Source organism: Podarcis cretensis (genome assembly GCF_951804945.1).
Source record: "Podarcis cretensis genome assembly, chromosome: 2".
Taxonomy (NCBI): Eukaryota; Metazoa; Chordata; class Lepidosauria; order Squamata; family Lacertidae; genus Podarcis; species Podarcis cretensis.
In genome coordinates, this window is record NC_137171.1 from 67,907,917 (window position 1) to 67,929,152 (window position 21,236).

Genomic DNA, 21,236 nt, shown 5'->3' on the forward strand with positions numbered 1-21,236 from the left:
AAATTACTTTGAAGCGAGGCTATTGAGCGTGCTGATAAAACTTTGCACACGTCTACAGTGAAACCTGGCCCCCACTGAACGAAGCAGGATTTCACCTGCTTTGTTATCTGGTGGAAATGCAAGATTTGAGCTATCTTCTCAACATGTGCCAGAGCAGCACTAACATCTTTATTTTACACTAAGGGAACTGTGGGCTCACTTATTTCGTGCTTCCTCCTGCCACCTTGCCTGCTTTTGCAAATCTGATGTACGGCCCATTTCCATGTTCTTTCCTTGCCTGACAATTTCCCCTCTGCTTACTTAGGGCTGATACATGTGTCACGGCCCCAACATGGAGAATGCTTCAAAAGAGCCTCCAGGTGACTATAATATTTGTAGTGTGCTCAGCAGCTGTGGATTGCTTTCTTAGCCACTAGAAAGCTTGCCACAAGTCATTGGGCCAGGCTGGAGGAGGTAGTCTGTGATATCTGTCGCCTTTGATAACACAGGGCCAGTACCACCACTCCTTTGCAATGAGGGATGTTGGGGGATTCCAATGGAAACAGAAGCAGGAGTGGAAATTGTCAGTGTTCAGTTATTTGTGCCCTGTTCAAAATGGAAATCAATCCAGTGAGTTCTATCCATGTTTCCTGTTGGTGTTCCTTTCAATCCGCAAATGATACAGAATGGATTACACACACCCCCCCAATGCATTTTCTTTGCATTGAAATTAATGGAGTGGAATAACATAGTGACAATGTAATTACCTAATTTACATAATTAATTGCACAAACTACATAGGCTGCATAATTTGACCGCAGCAGACAGCAAGGCAGAAGACGAACTGCAAAGGAACAGAAACAGAGCTGCAAGTGACCAAATACAGTGGTACCTCGGGTTAAGTACTTAATTCGTTCCGAGGTCTGTACTTAACCTGAAACTGTTCTCAACCTGAAACACCACTTTAGCTAATGGGGCCGCCTGCTGCTGCCATGCCACCGGAGCACAATATCTGTTCTCATCCTGAAGCAAAGTTCTTAACCTGAAGCACTATTTCTGGGTTAGTGGAGTCTGTAACCTGAAGCGTATGTAACCCAAGGTACCACTGTACAAGGTGAAATGGAAAACAATGTCTGCTTACATCTTGCAGCCATTTGAAAATCCAGGGCGCTGCTTGCCTGGTAGCACTGGGGTCTACTATGGGGTCATGAGCTACAGATAATTACCCTCGCTGTGGTTACAGATGCCACATGGCAAGCTTTTTAGCAGTGATAACCAGCGGTAGCAAGTGCCCATTGAAACTGACAGGGGGAAAGGTAGGAAGACCAACAGGAGGTGAAACCAGAGACAATGACTGGCAGAGCAGCTCTCTGAACTGGTTGTGAGAAAGGCGGCGGAAAGATGGAGGCTGGTTGAGGGCAGGCTAAGGCTGCTGGGACAGTGCCCTCACTGGACAAGCCTCCACTGGCTACAACAGTGTTCCTAACTGTCTTAATTCCACCCAGATGTTTATATTCATCTATATACTCTTCTAGTCAGTGCTTAATTTATATAAAAAAAGAGAGTTAATCAGGCTCATGTTTTGCTAAGACATTGCAACCTCATCCCCCTAGTTACAGACGACTGAACTGTGGTTATCAGAGAATTCAGATCAAGGGGTGAGATAGCGGCTACAATGCTGACACCAACGAAGAGGTTGCAGCTCATTCTTTTCCAGAATTCCTCTGAAGTGTCACATCATTTTACTGCTGAGGTCCCTCTAGTTCAGGAGAAGATAAGCCATGATCGTGCCTATACTATGTAGTTATAGCATGTCAGAATATACGCACACATTTTACGACTGTCAAAACGCAGCCCATGGTGGTTTTACAACCTTGTTCACTGCCTTGGCTGTTTGAAGTCAACCTCAGCAATGAGGAAATGAAATTCTGCTTGAACAGATTATGAAGTGAGGATACCCACAGAAGAATTTCTGGGAGCTGTGAATAGAGCAGCCTAGAGGGATACAGTCAAAGGACAAACTGCATTCTAGCAAGTAATCACTGTAGGTAATAACTGCTTTGGTGCATAGTTGTCAAAATATTACTCAAAGGAGGTAATAGCACCAGGCTAACAAAGCAACTACTAACACCACTTCACAGTGCAGCCTTAATATAAAACTGTCAAATACAAGAGTGGTGGTGCAGCATAAGTGCATTTAAAAAGTTGTTTTATGCATTTTAACTTATCTCATTAATAAGATTTTACTGTAAGCTGGCATATAAAATTTGATAGATAGATTAATACAAGTGTGTGTGTGTGTGTGTGTACACACACTTGAAAAGAATCCACCCCTCCCCAGAAAGCGAAAAGTTCACTCTAGTTAAACACTCATACTTATGGAATTTATTTGCAACTGATATGATCTCTTTCACCCTTAAAGAAAAAAAAAGTACTACAGTGACTTGTTAATATAGCACACAAAACTTCTGTGGCAGGACAGAAGAGAGTCAGGCCTAAGTCTCTACACATCTCACATCCACCTCTGTTGGGGCTGGGTGGGTAGGGTGGTAAAGACATTATTTCATCTGGCAAATTCTGTATCGTAACCACTTTCCTTCAAATGCCTTTTGGTCTGGGGTTGTTGGGGGTTTTTTTTTGGGGGGGGAGTTTTCCTTATAAAGCTACAACCCTGGAGGTCAATACTGATTTTGGGTACATTGGTTTCTCTGTAAATATCTTAATGTATCTAAATAAGTTTTGATATAATCAAGCAGAATTTCTTCCTCTCTCTAAAAAAAGAAGAAACTATTAACTGAGTAAACCATAATAACAATGGCAAGCCACTGATTACTGTGGTTTACCCTGCTTGTACCACACAAGGCTGCTTAGCCTTTGCCAGCTATTACTTTTTAAATATAGAAACATTTAGTTGAGTAATGTATTTATTTATTTATTTATTTATTTATTTATGTTTTATCAAGAACTTGGTGGATGTAAAAGCATGATTTTGATTACACTGAGATAAAGCACTGAGAGTAACTTTCCTTTTTACTGACTGACAAATGGACTATAAATGGAAAAAAGGCTGGATAACCCCAAAGCATACCAGATTTCTGACACATGAAATCATTGGAACCAAACTGGGAGGGCAAAAAGAGTCCTTTAGGACAGCTTTGGGTCTCCAAATGTTGTTGGACTACAACTCCAACCATCCCTGACTACTGGTCCTGCTAGCTAGGGATTATGGAAGTTGCAGTCCAACAATATCTAGGAACCAAAGGTTGAGAAAGGCTGCTCTAGAAGGTGACACCTTGTATGACTGGCTCAGTGCTGTATAGGCAACTGTAACAAAAATAGGCCTAATTGTAAAACATGTTAAGTCTGCTTACTCTTCAGCTATGTAATAATAATAAAAATGTAATAATAAACTAATAACACACATTGCACCAGAAACACTCTTCTACACAAGACTATATTTGGAAAGAGATCCACAATATCCTGTGGTTATGAGGACAGGATTCCCTGTCCTGAATCTTAAATCTGTGGACCATTTCTGGACATTACAGTATATTTCGTTGGTCACCTCTCATCATCCATGACCATTGGCCATGCTGGCTGCAGCTAATGGGGCTAACAACATATGGAGAGACAAAGGCTTCCCACTGCTGGCATAAAGGCTCTGGGTGAATGGCCAGAGGGGCTGCCACCACCCTCCACAACATCTGGTGTCTAGGGCAGCCAGCTCACTTTGCTTAATTGTTGAGCCAACCCTTAAGTAAGCTACTTCTCCAGCACAGTGGTCTCTTAAAAAGGTAAGCATTCCCCAATGACTTCCAAACTGTTTCAAATAAATAAATGGGAAACATTTGGAGAGTGGCTATAGAAACCTTAATTCCAGTTTTAGAAGATAATAGTAGAACTACAGAATTTGGTGTTGACTGTCATGAGCTGAACTGTCAGGAAAACTGCTATAATAAAGTACGATTTCCTTTGCTTTCCCCAAAACATTACCTCATCTCATGGGGTGGAAGTATGGGAAATATTTAAAGCAGATAGTTGTGCTCTAAGTGTGAGAACAGGAATATTTCCAAGCTTGAAGGAATCTAGCGCTGTCTTAGTAACTGGCAGGTATTCATGTGGCCTCCTTGTAGGGGGAAAACATCTCCTTAAAAAATAAAAAAGCAGGCTTTGAAGGACTATGGTTTATGTTAAGACACTTCAAGGATGAATGAATAAATATCCTTTGTATAGCTTTGCGTCTTGCTAATTAATAAAATAACAGTTTGCACATTCCTTAGTAAAATCAGGCAAAAATTATGACAGTGGTTTGTTTATTAAATTAGGTTGTTGGCAGGGATGGAAAAAATCTATAGTGTGAGTTATAGCCTAAAAAGTTAAAGCTAAATAAATACAGATGTAAGTTATGTTTACATAATAAGAAACACTGCAGAGCTAAGAATTTTAGGTTAGAAAGTGCAAACTTGTGGACCTGATTCATTATGCATTTTCTGCATAACTACATTTACTCACGTAAGTTGTTCCAGTAATTCTGAATGTATGCAAAGGAAAATGGTAGGGTGTGATGATATCACACTCAAATATTGAGGTGAGAGAATTTCTGTTGAGTATTGATTTATCTAATGATGGGAAAGCACATTTTCACTCTGCAGCTTTTTCCATGGTATTTAGCTTCCTTGACCGTCCATGAAAACTGGATTAGATATCAGGCATGAGAAGACTTCCCTCTCTCTCTCTCTCTCTCTCTCTCTCTCTCTCACACACACACACACACACACACTGAATGTGAGGAATCAGCACCCTAGACACATACCAAAATCTGGCTGAACCTTCCCCTGTGGCTTCACTAACACCACAATCCCATGAATGAAGCCAACTATATACAGTGGGGTTTACTCCAAGGTAGGTGTACACAGGATCACAGCCTACCTGTGTGAAGTTAGGAATGAGATAGTGAAGTAAGCCACATACAAGTAGGCAGATTCCAATATACCTTGTTTGTGCCCACTACCAGCTCTTATAATTACAGTTTACACACTCTATTTTATGACTAAGGTGGCAACAACTCACAGTGATTAATTAATTTGCAATTATTAATATATATAGCAGGGATGGGCATGTTGAAGCACGCCCAGATGTTGACATGATGCAACACCTGGAGGACCACAGTTTCCCCAGCCATCATACATTGTATAGTTGCCTTTTAGTTTTTCGGTAATAACTATTTTTAAATGATTGGTTTTTTCATTGCTTATTTTATTTATTCTCAGCAGCCCAGGGAAGTTAGTTAACTACCAGAAACAGACATCCCTAGACCTTCAGTTGACTGGAAGAACAACTTGCTCCCATAAGAGCCTGCATGTCTCATCATTTGAGCCTCTTGCTAGCATCCCACTTCTGTCAGAGACTAGGGCTTTTGTTTTGTTTTTAATGTGTGTGTGTGTGTGTGTGTGTGTGTGTGTGTGTGTGTGTTTAAAAAAAAGGTTTATTATATATTTCAAAATGAAATAAAAAATCAAGAACAGTTGCAAACAACTTGACTGCATTTGCGTTATTCATCCATACGAGCATTCAGGATATTATGAATGAAAGGAAAATACATTGTCACGCCATACATACAAATAGCATACAAGAATATACCCTAATCAATGAGCTTTCTCGAAAGACCACCATGAGAATGTCAGGGAATCCTTGCCTGCTGCTCCTGTCTCATGTAAGATATAAACAGTTGCCATGCCATGCTAAAAATATAAGGGCTTGTCCTTCCTTTAGCCATGTAGATTTGGCATGTTAGCTTTTCTGCCAGTGCCACTGACCAAACCCAAACGCTTCAATTGTTAGGCCTTTAGCCATTTGTAGCATCTGGCATCTTCCAGGTGAGCCACTACAAGCAGAGACTAGATTCGCAGTCACTATGGACAGGTGGCCCAAGGCTATGGATTGGCTTCCCAGTAAAGAACATCCGCCACACACACCCACATCTTTTTCAAGGGACAAGTATAACATTTCTGTTTCAGAGCTCTTGAGCTCTTGCAGGTGATGAGTACTGTATGTTTATTGACTTATGTGGTTTTGATACGCTGGTAAGAATTTGTTGGCCATGTTTTGCATTTTTTTAAGGTCTTGCATTATGGATTGTTAGCTATGTTGGTTTCTTTTTAAGGAAGAATGACAGGACAGATGCGTTTCAAATAAATAAATAAAATTTTATTTTCTCATTGTATAGATGCCAGAATCAGGGTGATAAATGGGCATTTGACCAAGGCTATGATGAAAGTCTGAATTTTTAGATTCAGTTTTAAATGAATATCCAGGTAGCTACAAGAAAGTACTCTATGTCCTAATCTGGCTCTCAGTTATAGGAAGGTTGTGTAAATATATTAACATATGATTTTGTTCTGAAGATTGGTTTACTGAAACCTGACCTTGGCTCTTTTTTGAGTCTGGCAACATAATCCTCAAACGAATCAAGTGAGGGCTTCTGTGGATGTCTGGAAACAACCTAAGACTCTGTCCATAGGACAAAGAGGAGAAAACTACCTCATCTCTTAATCTTGCCCTAAATCACAGTATGTAAAATATAACGCAAGGAAACCAATTTTGGATTATGCTCCCAATTTTTTATTTAAAAAAAGCAGACCATTTTGTTCAGTTCTGCTTCTTGAAACACGAGACCCGATTCATACAACCATGTGACCATTCTAACTGTCATGTGATAGCTACAATGTGCCACAGTAAGAATTTGCAAAGAGTGCACTGGTCTCCCATGTGCCTCACAGCTGGGGAACTCCATGAGCCTAAAGAGCTTCCTCAGCATCATAGAAGAGAATTGGGCTTTCTTGGGCATATAGAACACCCGGTGCACAATTTAATTCTCTACATATACTGCCCATGGCCTTTTCAAATGCACTAACAATACCCATACATTTGATGGGAAGAGCTTGCCCACAGTAAGCATTTGAGCCAAAACTCACTGCATGAACTGATTTTGCTGGAATTACCCAAATGCTTAAAAACTATGCGCCAGTATTGAGGAAAGTACTCCTTGGGGAAAAAGAGAGAAGACACTGACCCTCTCATCCTATGATCTCGCTAGGACAACCAGTAATGGAAGAAAAGGGGGGACCCCCACACAACCCGAGAGACCCACAGTTAAAGAAGCAACGTCAACCAGCAAAAAATGCCTACCATGTTCCAGATAAGAAGGCGTACCTTCCGAAGGATCAAGCCTTCGAGCCCTCCGACCATGTTTGGAGTTGTTGTGCACAAACATGTTATCCGACACTGCCAAGACATGGCCATCCACATTGACTGTTGTAGATACCACAACCTGTGAGTGGGACAACAATATAAGGAAACACTTTAATACAATTTAAAATGAGGTGAGCGCAGAGTATAATAAACCCAGAATCTTAAATAACAGCTGGGAGCTGCAGAAAATTGCACAGCTATTTCACATAATAACTAGTGCTTAGACTGTACGACTCTAACAAGAGGTGCTATTGATGAGTGGGTCTTTGGCATCATAGGCTGTTGATGACGCTTTAAGTCAAATTGCACAGCTTGTAGCTGTATGGCGAAACGTACACTGTTAACCATCATTCTAACAAGAGCACTTTATTAACTTTTTTTTTTTAAGAGCTGACTGAATTTTACCCCACACCATTCTTCAGCATATATGCCAGAAGAGATAAAGCTGCTGTCATTGCAAATGAAAATGTATTTTTAAAAAGAAAAGCAAGTGTGGTCTGCAAAAGTTGGGATGAGAGCAACTGTATTCATTATGCTGTTACAGTTGTAGCTGCCAGGGGTGTTTGCACTCCAAAATTCTCCGGAACAGGGTATGTGTGTCAAAGGCATTTCAGAGCTGAAATGAATAGTGCTTTTCAAATCCAAGTAAACCTTTTCCTTAGCAAATAATCAAGTTTGAATTCACACACTTGGCAAACTTTGACTTGTCTCAATTCACTTAAACAACTAAAAACGGAGATACCATGTTGCTGTAATGTGCAGGGCACACGGGACTATTAAGTCACAGATTCTAGTGAATTCAAAAGGATGGCTTGCAAGCACACAGCTGCTCAACTGACATACTTCTCAACAAATTTAAAACACGTTTCCAGTTTTCATCAGAACCCATTAAACAACGTGAGATTCTTTATGGAGACTCATTATGAAGGTTCAGTCTCTTATCAAAATGACTTTAGCTTACCCAATAAGAAGTTCAGATAAAGAATGCTACGTTCTAATGAGATGACTACTGCTGCAAGGGATTGCTGAGATTTTGGTTAGTGATGATGACAAAATTTGTTGCCCGGGATGCTGATTTCCATCCTTGGTTGTACCTGAGCTCTGGTGACATCTTGTATATTAAGGTAAAACTGGACCATTTTGCCTTTGCTGAAACCTAAAAGTACAGGGAAGCCTCGTGGTCAGCCCCAGGATATGCTAGCATTAGTATCTGAAGGACAGCATGGTGCCCTTCAATATGAGAGCGCCTCTTCTTTGATAACGATACACTGCACATCAGCAGCAGCTCCAGGATTAATTTCTTGAGCTTGGTTGCCCTGATCACCTCTTAGTCCATATTAATCACCCATACAAACAAAATGGCAACGTCCCTCTCTCCGCTACCGCTTACCAAGTATTCTACCCAAGAACATGTGCTGCCTTCCAGAACTTTGGCTGAAACAATAAAAAGAAATGACCTACACTTCTCCTTATATTAAACAAGGAAGGGGGATTAAAAATTGAAACCCACTGAGATATGTTTATTCATGCGACCTCTTACAACCAAATATAATAATTGTCTGTTAATTGCAGTTTCAGCTCCCACCTCATGCTTCAACATGTGAAACAGCAATCAGCCGGCTCCTGTTTAATCCACCTATTATGTTGACTAATTAACTTTGCTCGACAGTTTATTTCTTCCTCCATTATCAGGCCCTGTCAGCCGCAAGCACACTGCCGCAAAGGGGGACCTCGGCCCCTTTGATTGATCACCGATAGATTGACATGCAGATTAATTTAATTAGAATCACCTCACTTGAGAAATGAAAGACAATGGCAAGGGGGCTAATAGATCTGCTCTTATAATGAGGCAACCCTCCAGAGCCAAGGCAGAGGATTTCTGATTTATTTTGCTGAATTCCCCAGTCGTTCCAAAAGGCTCTTGCTTTAATTGTTCTTGGTATTGAGAGGCTTTAGCCTCTGAAGAGGTGAAATGCTTTACAAGGATTGGCAAACATTGCTTCAACTCTCCAAGGAAGCCGCTACCCTCTCAAAGTTGCCTGAGCAGGGAGATTTGCTTGCAAAGAATTGCCTTACATTGCTTGAACTGGGTAGAAAGGGAAAGGCAATCGAAACAAAACTCTCCAAATAACACTTTATTAACTCTAATAAAATTCTTAAAAACATGTTTTGTCAGATCTTGACCTACAACATTGCTTAGTCGAGCAGTTCCAGCAAAGCAATCCCTCCCCACCCCCCATCAAACTTAATAAGGACTTTAAGATTGTGAACATAAAATGATTTGCGCCCAAAAATAGTCTGTCAGAATCTTGTTAGCTCATTTCACAGTGTGGTTTAAAAAGGAAAAACCCGCTGGGTTAAAACAGGGTCAAAATTATTTGACAAGATTTGGAAACTTGAATTCTGAAGAAAAAACACTAGACACGTGAGAAGGACTTTTGATATTCCTGTGTTATATTCCATTTCACTATTTAAGTCATTTTAAATCTTTCCTATAACCACAATCCATAGAAACAGTTTTCCAGTGTGAGAAAAGTCTACATGGGCAAGATTACATGCACACTCCAAAAGGGCATTTGTCCATAACTTGTTTTGCATAACAATAGCTGGTGAACATTTCATGGTGTGTGTATAATACTGAATTGCTTTAATAGGGTAGCTTTAAATGATAGGTCCTACATAATGTATCACATGGCCATTGTTGGCACCTGTCTGTCTTGGGAAACAATGGAGGCGTGTACCTTTTGGGGGGGGGAAGTAAAATTGTTTGAAGGTTACAGTGCTTGCTGTGGCCATAGAGACCAATATGGGAGAGACATGTGTTGTTGCAGCTGGGGCAGATGAAGGCGTCAGGTTGTGCTGCTGCAGAAGTAGGCACTGCGGTTGCCTACAAGGAATTCCCAAATGGTGGGGTTGATGATACTTGCCTTCATGTCATGTTTGCAGACATCTCTGGTCTGCCAATGGGCTGAATGCCTGAAGCCTGTTCCCCATAGTGCACATCCTTGGGGATCCTGCCTTCTTCCATTTTGTGGACATGACCAAGCCAGTGCAGGCGACGCTGAGACAGGAATGCAAACATAGTGGGGATGGGGGCTTGGGAGAGGGCATCTTTGTTTGAAAGAAGTGGTGTTCAGCATCTTCCTGACACAACACATATGGAAGGTGTGAAGGCATTGCTCCTAATGGCTGCAAGTCGCCCACAACTGTCATGGACTGGTTGGATGCAGAGGAGTGGGAGGGGGGCACCATTTGGAGAACCAACAAGGGAACCCTCAGTGGAAGAAGGCTCAGAGCCAGGGGACTGGTGGTGGGATAATGATGATGAGTGGTCAGAGGGAGAAGAGGGAGCAGACTGGGACGAGGTGTCAGAAGCTGAAGAGGTAACAGGGCTTAGTGAGTGGGAAGAGGCTGTAGCATAGATCAGTCCAGAATCTGAGGCAGAAGCAGAGTATGGTAAAGAGGCAGAGCGGAGGTAGGCTACTGAAAAAGCAGGGAATCTCCCATTCCTGCTCCAGCTTCCCTTCTGCCCAGTCTCCCAGAACACATAGAGAAATGAAGAGGGTGGAGGAAAGAGAGACAAGGCGAAGGAGCCTTTGGCTGCTGGGGAAGGAACTGGGGGAGGAGCCTTAAAGAGCAATGGGAAGATAATAATAATAATAATAATAAATTTTATTTATATCCCGCCCTCCCCAGCCGAAGCCGGGCTCAGGGCGGCTAACAACATTAAAACAGTGTGACATTATAAAACATTATAAAAATGAATTTAAAATCAAAATTGATGGCAACCATAAACTAAAGCTTTGTAAAGATTGCCAGAGGAGGGGGTCAGGCTGCGCCCTGACCAAATGCCAGGTGGAACAGCTCTGTCTTGCAGGCCCTGCGGAAAGATGTCAAGTCCTGCAGGGCCCTTGTCTCTTGTGACAGAGCGTTCCACCAGGTTGGAGCCGCAGCCGAAAAAGCCCTGGCTCTAGTTGAGGCCAGCCTAACCTCTCTGAGGCCTGGGACCCTCAAGGTGTTTTTATTTGAAGATCGTAAGTTCCTCTGTGGGGCATACCAGGAGAGGCGGTCCCGTAGGTACGAGGGTCCTAGGCCGTATAGGGCTTTGAAGGTTAAAACCAGCACCTTAAACCTGATCCTGTACTCCACCGGGAGCCAGTGCAGCTGGTATAGCACCGGATGAATGTGATCTCTAAGTGAGGACCCCGTAAGGAGTCTTGCTGCGGCATTCTGCACCCGCTGGAGTTTCTGGGTCAGTCTCAAGGGCAGCCCCACGTAGAGCGAGTTACAATAATCCAGTCTGGAGGTGACCGTCGCGTGGATCACAGTGGCTAGGTCAGGGCGAGAGAGGTAAGGAGCCAACTGCTTAGCTTGGCGGAGATGAAAAAATGCCGCCTTTGTTGTAGCTGCAATCTGCGCCTCCATGGAGAGGGAGGTATCGAAGATTACACCCAAACTCTTAACGGACGGTGCTGGCACTAATTGCACCCCCGCAAGAGATGGGAGTTGCCCCCTCAGTCCCATGTCGTCCCGTCCCAGCCAGAGGACCTCTGTCTTCGAAGGATTTAACTTCAGCCGGCTCCCACGTAACCATCCAGCCACAGCCTCCAAGCATCTGATCAGTGTGTCTGGGGCCGAGTCCGGGTGGCCGTCCATCAACAAATAGAGTTGGGTGTCATCAGCATACTGATGGCAGCCCAGCCCAAAACTCCGGACAAGCTGGGCGAGGGGGCGCATAAAGATGTTAAAAAGCATCGGGGAGAGTATTGCACCCTGAGGCACACCACACACCAAGGAGTGGCGGGATGACAATTCCCCCCCAAGCGCCACCCTCTGTCCCCGACCAGAGAGAAACGAGCGCAGCCATTGAAGGACTGTGCCCTGGATCCCCACGTCGGCAAGGCGGTGGTCCAGGAGTTCGTGATCGACCATGTCGAAGGCTGCTGACAGGTCTAGAAGAATCAGCAGCCCCGACCCGCCTCGATCCAGCTGCCTGCGGAGATCATCTGTTAGGGCGACCAGAGCCGTCTCGGTCCCATGACCAGCGCGGAAGCCGGACTGGAATGGATCCAGAGCTGATGTTTCATCCAGAAACCTACCAAGCTGTTCAGCAACCGCTCTCTCAATCACCTTACCCAGGAATGGAAAATTCGAAACCGGGCGGTAATTGGATAGATCTAAAGGATCTAATGATGTTTTCTTTAAGAGCGGGCGCACCACTGCCTCCTTCAGTTCCCCTGGGAATGTCCCGGTGCCAAGGGACAGATTGATGATATCCCCCAGGGGGGCCCGCACCTCTTCTGGACACGCTCTAATCAGCCAGGACGGGCACGGGTCGAGAGGACAGGTGGTGGGCTTTCCAGCTCGGAGGAATCTGTCTACATCAGCTGGGGATATCCAGTCAAAGTGGTCCAATACTGAACCCGAGGACAGTCGAGGGGCCTCCAGTTCCTTTATTGTATCCAAATTGGCAGGGAGGTCATGGCGGAGCAACAAGACCTTCTCCGCAAAAAAGCTCGCAAATGCCTCACAGCTGTGTGTCAAATTGTTATTTAAATTTGGCTGTCCTTCGAGGGACGTTAAAGACCGAATTATACTAAATAATTGTGCCGGGCGAGAGCTAGCGGATGCAATGGAGGCCGAGAAGTAGGACTTTTTAGCGGCCTTCACTGCCATCTCATAGGTTTTCATAAAAACCCTATAAGATGTTCTTGAGGCTCCGTCACGGGCACCCCGCCATACTCGCTCTAGCCGTCTGAGGTCCCGCTTCATTTTCCGGAGCTCCTCGGTAAACCAGGGAGCCCGGTTTCTGCGGGGTCGCAGAGGGCGCTTAGGTGCGATCTCATTGATGGCTGCCAGGAGCTGGGTATTCCAGGCCTCAACAAGCTCAGTCAATGAGTCGCCAGGGGGAGAAAGGTCCCGCAAGGCTTGACGGAATCTATCAGGGTCCATCAGCCTCTGCGGGCGAGCCCAAATTGGCTCGCCACCCAAGCAGGGTGGGGGTGGAACGTCAATCCTGGCTTTCAGAGCATAGTGATCAGGCCATGGCACCTTCATCGAAGGAAACATGATCACATCTATACCGACGCCAAAGATCAAATCCAGCGTGTGGCCTGCTTGATGTGTGGGGCCCGAAACAAACTGGGAGAGCCCTAGTGTCACCATGGAAGACACCAGGTCCAGAGCCTGTGAGGAGGGAGTGGCATCAGCATGGATGTTGAAGTCCCCCAATACCAATAGGTTAGGGAACTCCAAGGCCCAGCCGGCCACCGCCTCCAGCAGGCCTGACAGGGTGGCTGCTGGTGCGCTAGGTGGCCGGTACACCAGCCAGACAGCCAAGCTCACCTCGGAGCCCCACACTAGGCCAACACATTCAATGCCGGGGATCGATGGCGATGGTAGAGCCCTGAAAGAACAATCTTCCCGGATTAATAACGCCACCCCTCCCCCCCGGCCCACAGTCCGCGACTGGTGAAGGACGGAGAAACCCGGGGGCGCCATCTCTCGTAGGGTAACAGTATCCCCTTTGCGCACCCAGGTCTCAGTCACACATGCCAGGTCAACCCCCTGCGAGGTGAAGAAATCTCGCAGGGTGGCGGTTTTGTTGCCTATAGACCTGGCATTGCACAACACCAGTGACGGAGGTGAGTAATCCTTGCTCACCCTACCCTCGTCTCTCGGGATGGGGCGCAGATTGGAAGGGGTACGAGCATATCCGTATCTCGATCCCCTTCGCCTATGACATCTGCCCCCACCGCCATACCTCCCTCGCCCCTCCACATCTTCAGTCTTTGCAACTGCCTCCCTTGGACAAGACCTACTGGGAAGAGCTTCTGTGATCACTAGGCCTGCGCTGTTTTAGTTTCTTTGAATAAAGAGTTAACTTCACTGACACTGGATGTTTTATTGCTGACCTGCCTCTGACTCCGGCTTCTGATAATGACTCACTTCCATAAAGCAGACTGCTCAGCACATGGCAGTCCTTTCTAACCTTTTCTCCCCACCTCTATTCCATGCTTTACAAGTGCAAAAAGGAAGGTAGGGATGGGGGAAACGTGCTATTTCATTTGTTACCAAACAATCCTTATCCCTAACCCTGTTGCTGGAAGGGGTTAGGATGAGGCAGAGGTGTCCCTCCAGTGGGCTCTGCCAGCAAAGAGCTGCACTACCACAAAGGCTACTGCTGCATGCTCTGAAAGCACAAGAATAGCCGTTGTAAATCTCCAAAGTAGGGAAACAGAGAGGTGGAGCAGGAGCAGAACAGGGCCCACACTAGATTGGCTGTCTCCAAAGCTGGCCTGTTTCCCATTGAAGGACCCAATTTGGCCATCTAAACTGCATCAGCCTGGAGCTGGCACAGGAAAAAAGTTACACAACTGCTTTCTCCTAATACTCTAGCCGACGTGAGTGGCAGGGCTTCAGATGCAGTGGTGCATCCACTGATTCATTACATCCCAATGGCCTAAATCAGAGCTTCAAATTGCTCTGCCCAGCTCACTTATGTGCTCATGGAGACTATTTTGAGAACTAACCAAACAGAAATGAAGTGCTTTGCTTCAGAGAGCCCAGTTTCTCATGTAGCAATCCAGTGATCCCTTTTTCCAATACCAGGGAGAGCAAAGAAGTCACTTTCATTCCCACAGACAGAGGCCAGCAACATTTCCAACTAGCTGAAGCGAGAACAGCAACATGTACATATTGCCACGCCACCATAATCCCCACAGCACTGCGAGATTCCGGGGGTTCCAAGCGCTTATCCAGGGTTTGGAAATGAAGCACAGTGGAGACTGTGGTGTCTTTATAATATATAGAGTTTATTTCCACATATATACAACCTGAGCCTAGGATGGGGGAGCTCTCAAGATTACACTCCAAGAGGGCCCTGTTTCTCACAAGGCTGCCACCTTGGATTCAAACTGCCAGCCCACACTGCTGCAACCCTCCCGTTCTGCAGCCTGCAAGCTGCTTGCAACTATTTCTCCTCTTGCTTACATCAGGCAAACTGCAATCCTGAAACTCTACTAATGGCCTTTGTTCTTCTACCCAACTCGGACCTCAGGGAGGGGCTTCACCCATTTCCCAGCTGGCACAGTCTTAGCTTTGCTGATGGCTTTCTTAATAGGTCTTCACCCTTCACCTTCTGCTCTTTTGATGGCCCATCTCTCCAGGCGATTGCTTCATCAGTGAGCCAGCCTGGCTTATATTTTAACAAGCTAAATTCAACGTCTGGTACCAGGCTGGGGTTGGGTTCCAGATATTAGAAGGGGAGACCAGGCACCCTAAAATTTTATAACAATACTTTCAATAACAGCTGCCAAGTTAGAATGTGATGCCTAGGAAAGCACTTGGTCAACTTTTCTTTTTATAAAAATTATAGACATATCAAGCAGAAACACCAAGAAAAAAATATAACTGTGTATCAGAAAAAGGTCCATAAACTACAACAATTGTGCTAGCCAAATATTATTCTCATTATAGGTCAATTTTTTGCATATTGAGCTGGAAGTATCCCTTCCTTCCAATACTGAACTATACAGAATCCTATTCCTTCAGACCTCACATCTTTATAGTAGAAGCCCGCATAAGGAACATGTTGCAAGGACCATGGCAACCAGGAAGTAAGAACTGGCTAGTCACATGCTGTTATGAGGAGAGGTAGTGATTTCCTGTCCTAGTGCCTTTATCTTTCTTGACACATAGAATCATAGAATTGTAGAGTTGGAAGGGATCCTGAGGGTCATCTAGTCCAACCCCCTGCAATGTAGGAATCTCAAGTAAAGTATCCATGACAGATGCCCATCCAGCCTCTGCTAAAGAGTCAAGCACAGGGAAGCAGGTAGCGCTGATCGTAAGGTTGGCACGGAATCCCCCTGATGGGGTGAGCTCCCATTGCTCTGTCCCAGCTCTTGCCAACCTAACAGTTAGAAAGCACGCCAGTGCAAGTAGATAAATAGGTATCACTGCGGCGGGAAGGTAAATGGCGTTTCCGTGCGCTCTGGCTTCCGTCACGGTGTTCCGTTGCGCCAGAAGCGGTTTAGTCATGCTGGCCACATGACCCGGAAAGCTGTCTGTGGACAAACGCCAGCTCCCTCAGCCTGATGTGAGATGAGCGCTGCACCCCATAGTCGCCTTTGACTGGACTTAACCATGCAGGTGTCCTTTACCTTTTACCTTACTTTAAATAGTCAAGCTAAAGAAACAAGCTTAAAGAATCTCACAGATTATGACACTGTCCTGCTGCTGTCCCAGAGCATAGGGCTATTAGAGAGGAATACCCTCAGTACATTTTCTCCAGTGTCTAGCCTACCTATTATTTTTATTACTAAAATCACTAACTTTATTCATAGATCTCAGGGAGGATCACAACATAAAATTACAACATAAAATATACAATAAAATTAAGAACAAAAACAAACCAATAATCCCCCCCCTCCCATAACACATTTAAAAGGGCATCAGATGTCCATCAGCCAAAGGCCTGGTGGAAGCAGAACGTTTTCACCTGGCACCTACCTCATGGATGGAGGCCACAGCAAGCTACAGGATTTCTCAGATGGGGAAAACTTCCACTGAAAAAAGCAAACACAAAAAGGCAGCTTCAAGGATTGTTAAGTTCCCAGCACATTTTGAGTATGGCTTCATCAAAGGAAAATTATCATTTTTGCTCCTTCATAAAAAAACCGCTCCATAAAAGCTACATGCTACCACTGCTTTAAGAAGGCTGATTAAGGAACAAATATGAGCATTTTACCCCCGATAAAAGACATACTCAAAATGCACTGAGAATTCACCAAACTTTCAGCTGTCCTTTTATATTTCCTTTCTTCCCCTGTGGATTTTAAAAGCCACTTTCAATAACCCTTCTTCTTGTTAAGACCTTAACCACCTGAAAATGGTATCTAAATACAAAGTATAAGAGACAGAAAAAAAGGAACCGAAAAGTGTGTTTTGGGGACCCAAGTCCAAGAAAGGTTTTATAAACACAACCACTTAAGAAATATTTTGTTTAAAAGAAATAAAATACAACGTCAAACAATTCTATGACAAGGGCCCTGGACCTTCAGTGCAAACTATTTTGTTCCTAGGAGTGGATGAACAGTGAGCAACTTTAGTTACCAGTGTAATCTCACTGAGATCAGTTACTTAACTTTTCCTGCCCACAACATCTGCAACATCAGGCACTCAACCTAAGCCATTCATCTTTAAAATATGTTTTGAATTGCAGTAACAGACTGTTGCTACCTAGTTCCCTTGAATAGAATTTGATTTACTACAAAGATGCCATGCTGGGGGTGGGCTGGGCTCTTTTGGAGTCATTAAGAGAAAATACTATAAAAGGAATCCCCTAGAGAAACTGTTTCTAGGGTCAGGAAATGTGAAAAAAATAAAAGTGGTTAAGTGGTGGTCTACTTTAAGAAGTGATTATTCACAGTGCACCTGTAGGAAAGGAATAAACTCTCTACTGATTCTTTTTAAGAAAGAGAGACAGACAGAGAGAGGGAGAGAATTCAAAAGTTTGATTACTATAAAGGAAAAAGAAATATTTGGCCTACGTGTTATTTAAATATTAATGTCCTCTGCCTAAGCAAAAAGTAATATCTAATATGCACTGAATACTTTCCAAACAGCCTTCACAAGTTTATGGTTAAAATCCACAAATCCATTTACTTTAGAATAATATTACTAAAGTCAACAGGACTTCTCGGGAGCAAGTGTGTTCCAAATATGGTTTGCGTGTATTTCTTGAAAAGGAAACATTTTATTTTTTTAATGAGTGGGATGCGTTTCAATCAAAGCACATGCAAAACTAATTTGTAAAGGAAACAACTTTTGTTTCAGCTTTAAAAAAAACGAGAACAGGAGGTGTAGAGCAGGCAGTGAAGCAACTTTGAAAAAACAACAACAGGCCAACACATGAGGGGGGAAGCATATTGCAGTTTAAAAATTGATTAATGAGGTGCTGACAAACTCATATAAACACGGGGACAGGCAGGCCTGCCAAATCTCAAACCTATCCAAATGTTGTGAAGAAAATGCAGTTTTTAATTTGGGACAGGCAAACATAGAGAGGAGAAAAATCAGCTTTAGCATCAAATCATCATAGATTGTTAGTTTTCAAATGTATGTGCAGCACTGGAGGTTAGCAGACTGCTAATAAAAATATCAGATGGGGGGGGGTTGGTTAAATTTGTGTATCCTAAATTTACTGTTATTTGCATTCCTCTGTGTACATCCTTCTTTTGCATTATTAAATAGTTCAATTGCAAACGTTCTGAAAGCTAAAAAATCTTCCGGAAATGAAAACTAGAAGTTAAGAAATCAATCTGTTTATCTGAGTTGGTTAACGGAGCCAATTTATTTGTTAGGGTGCACCACCCAATATTTCAAGATTAGGAATCACATCACTCCTCATTTTTAACCACAGCCCATTAGGTTTCACTAGCCAATTAGTTTATGGCACATTCCTGGTATTTTCAGTAATCTCCATTTTTACTGGAAGCAAATTTATACTTTTGTTTACACTTCTAAACACTGTGTGGAAGAGGCTGGAATGACTTTTGGGCAGACTACTCCTCGCAGTACACATCTATTATTATTTTGACTCAAGTCCCAGCTTTAGCAGGATATTAAAAGCCCAGCCTAAATTTAGGGAGATGCTTCAAGGCTACTAACTAAGATACAGGCACAAGCTTGTGGGGAAAGGAGGCAGTTCTGCAATGTAACAGCAGAAGCTGGCTGTGCACAGTGCTGACTGGCTGGTGCCTGTGCAGTAATGACCCCCCCCCCAACTTTGAAATTCTATCCAAACTGGCCATTGTTTTTAAAAAGAGTCTTCAGGCGTTTTTAGATGATGTTCAGAAAACTGAGCTCATTCTGAACCAGCCCATCAGTACTGTTAATTACATACTTCAGCATACTCTCTTACTCTTAGAAATTCATAGAAAACACAGGTGCCTGTTTTCCAGCAATATCATTCCTGTATTGTCAGTTGTCTGCCTGACTGATAGGCAAAATTCGAACCATACATTTGCCAATTATGAATTGTAGCAAACCCAGGGAAGGAGCAAACCAATAATCTTTTCAGTTGTCCTTTTGTGATGATGCAACAGGTACTTCCCCCCAGTAATGACATAATTCACCCAGTAATTTATTCCTGAGAATCCAAGGTGTTGTTTTAAAATTACTCATTTTTAGCACGATATCACCAACAGTAGTGCAGTTATTTCCCGTGTGAACAGACACAGTGCTATGGTCTCACCTACTTTGGATGGAGTGGTTTTGGATAGGGTTGATGACCTCACTGCCTCCGTTACCTGGCTAGCAACACTATGCAACCCCACCTTTCTTCATTATCTCTCTAAAGTTATATTGGTCCCTAATTAACAACTTAAGATAGGCTACATACCTGCCTCCCGGTTTGTTCGTTTCTTACTCTCTCTTTAAAAATAAAAATAAAAATGAATGAATATACACACTGCTTTCCCCCCCTAGCACTGGTGATGCATACTATTCATGAGGGGGTGGTCACGACTCCTTTCCTGGAAAAGCAGCAGCAATAACACTTGAAAATTTTGCAGGGAAAGTAATGAGTGCAAGTTTCCCCAGCAGCTGCCAGTGAAAGGACAGGTGGAAGATTTTGCAGGGGAAAGTTTCTCCAGTACCCAAAACCTGGCAGGAGCTCTAGTTAAAAGGCAAGGGCTTTTTCTTGAAATATATATGTTCTCAAAATATATATTGCAAATTTCAATGCTGGTGTGCACACTTGTAGCCTTTTTTTATTATTTTGGAGAGGGGAGTGCCTCCCTTTCCCCAGGGCAGCAGCAATGACCGCAGCAACTTTTTACAGGGAAACTTTTTACTGTCCCGTCAGTAGTAGGAGGAAACACCGGAGGCTATCCTTACATGGGGGACTAATCAGCTCTTAATAGGAATAACACTAATAGAATGTTAGCATAAATAAACAAGCAAACCTTTTTGTTGGTGCCTCGAAGGACCTGGGAAGACCATGGGTTAATTTAATTGTGGTACCACGTCTTACAAAATATCATAGGGCAGTGACCCATATCCATCAATTGCTTCTGACATACCTTCTTGTCCTGGCTTTCCATGACCTATAAGACTGGATCTGCTCTTACCTGTTTTCCTGTTTTCATAATACAGTCATACCTTGGCTCCCAAATGTCCTGGAACTCGGACGTTTTGGCTCCCGAACGCTGCAAACCCGGAAGTGATTGTCCCAGTTTCCGAACGTTCTTTTGGAACCCAAATGTCCAAAGGGGCTTCTGATTGGCTGCAGGAGCTTCCTACAGCCAATCAGAAGCTGCAATTTGGTTTTTGAACGTTTTGGAAGTTGAACAGACTTCTGGAATGGATTCCGTTCGACTTCCAAGGTACGACTGTACTGCTTTATAGGGTTTTTTTTTAAGTTCTAGCTCTACTTTATATGCATTTTTGTAAACTGCTTAGAGATTTTAAAATATTAATCTGCTTAGAAAGGATTTTGATTAATTTATAGATCGATTGAAATTAATTAACTAATGAATTAATTGAAATATTCAAGGGACTTTGGATTTCTTTCCTTAGGTAGTCAAAGATACAAAAAATAAGCCCAGGATGTAATACATCATCCTGCTGTATGACAGAGGGTATATGCCATCTAATTCCATTTGGCACCATGGTTCTTTCTACTTCCTCACCTCTGCAACCAACTCTTTAATTAGATCTGCTGAGTCATGCTGGAGTTGACTTGAAAAGAGCTGTTTGCTAAATGCTTGCTTCTAAATCTGGACTGAGGTGAACGAAGTTAACCTGAAATGTCCGAAGTGGGGAGGGGAAGCAGGTGCTGAGATGGAAGACAGGAGGAACTTGATGCATCACAAAAAGGAAGCCATGACATAGCCAGGTGGGAGCAGCTAATCCCATGCAAGGAGCCTCCAATATGAAAATAAGCGCCTACCCTATTGCATTGGTTGTATTTGGTGTAAGATGTAGGAGGGACTCTGTGG

At 43.6% G+C, this 21,236-nt stretch overlaps 1 protein-coding gene across 8 annotated transcripts in view; it reads right to left on the reverse strand.

Annotated features, from left to right (window-relative positions):
• Positions 1-21,236, reverse strand: part of EBF1 (EBF transcription factor 1) — a 386,228-nt gene that overhangs the window by 110,375 nt on the left and 254,617 nt on the right. For 4 of the 8 annotated variants that reach the window (XM_079968255.1, XM_079968251.1, XM_079968254.1 and 1 more), the window contains exon 8: positions 7,192-7,309. In XM_079968255.1, coding sequence (XP_079824381.1) covers positions 7,192-7,309 — 118 coding nt within the window. Of the gene's footprint in view, positions 1-7,167; positions 7,310-21,236 lie in introns of all 8 variants that reach the window. The other 4 variants (XM_079968253.1, XM_079968249.1, XM_079968252.1 and 1 more) reach the window with 1 other exon arrangement.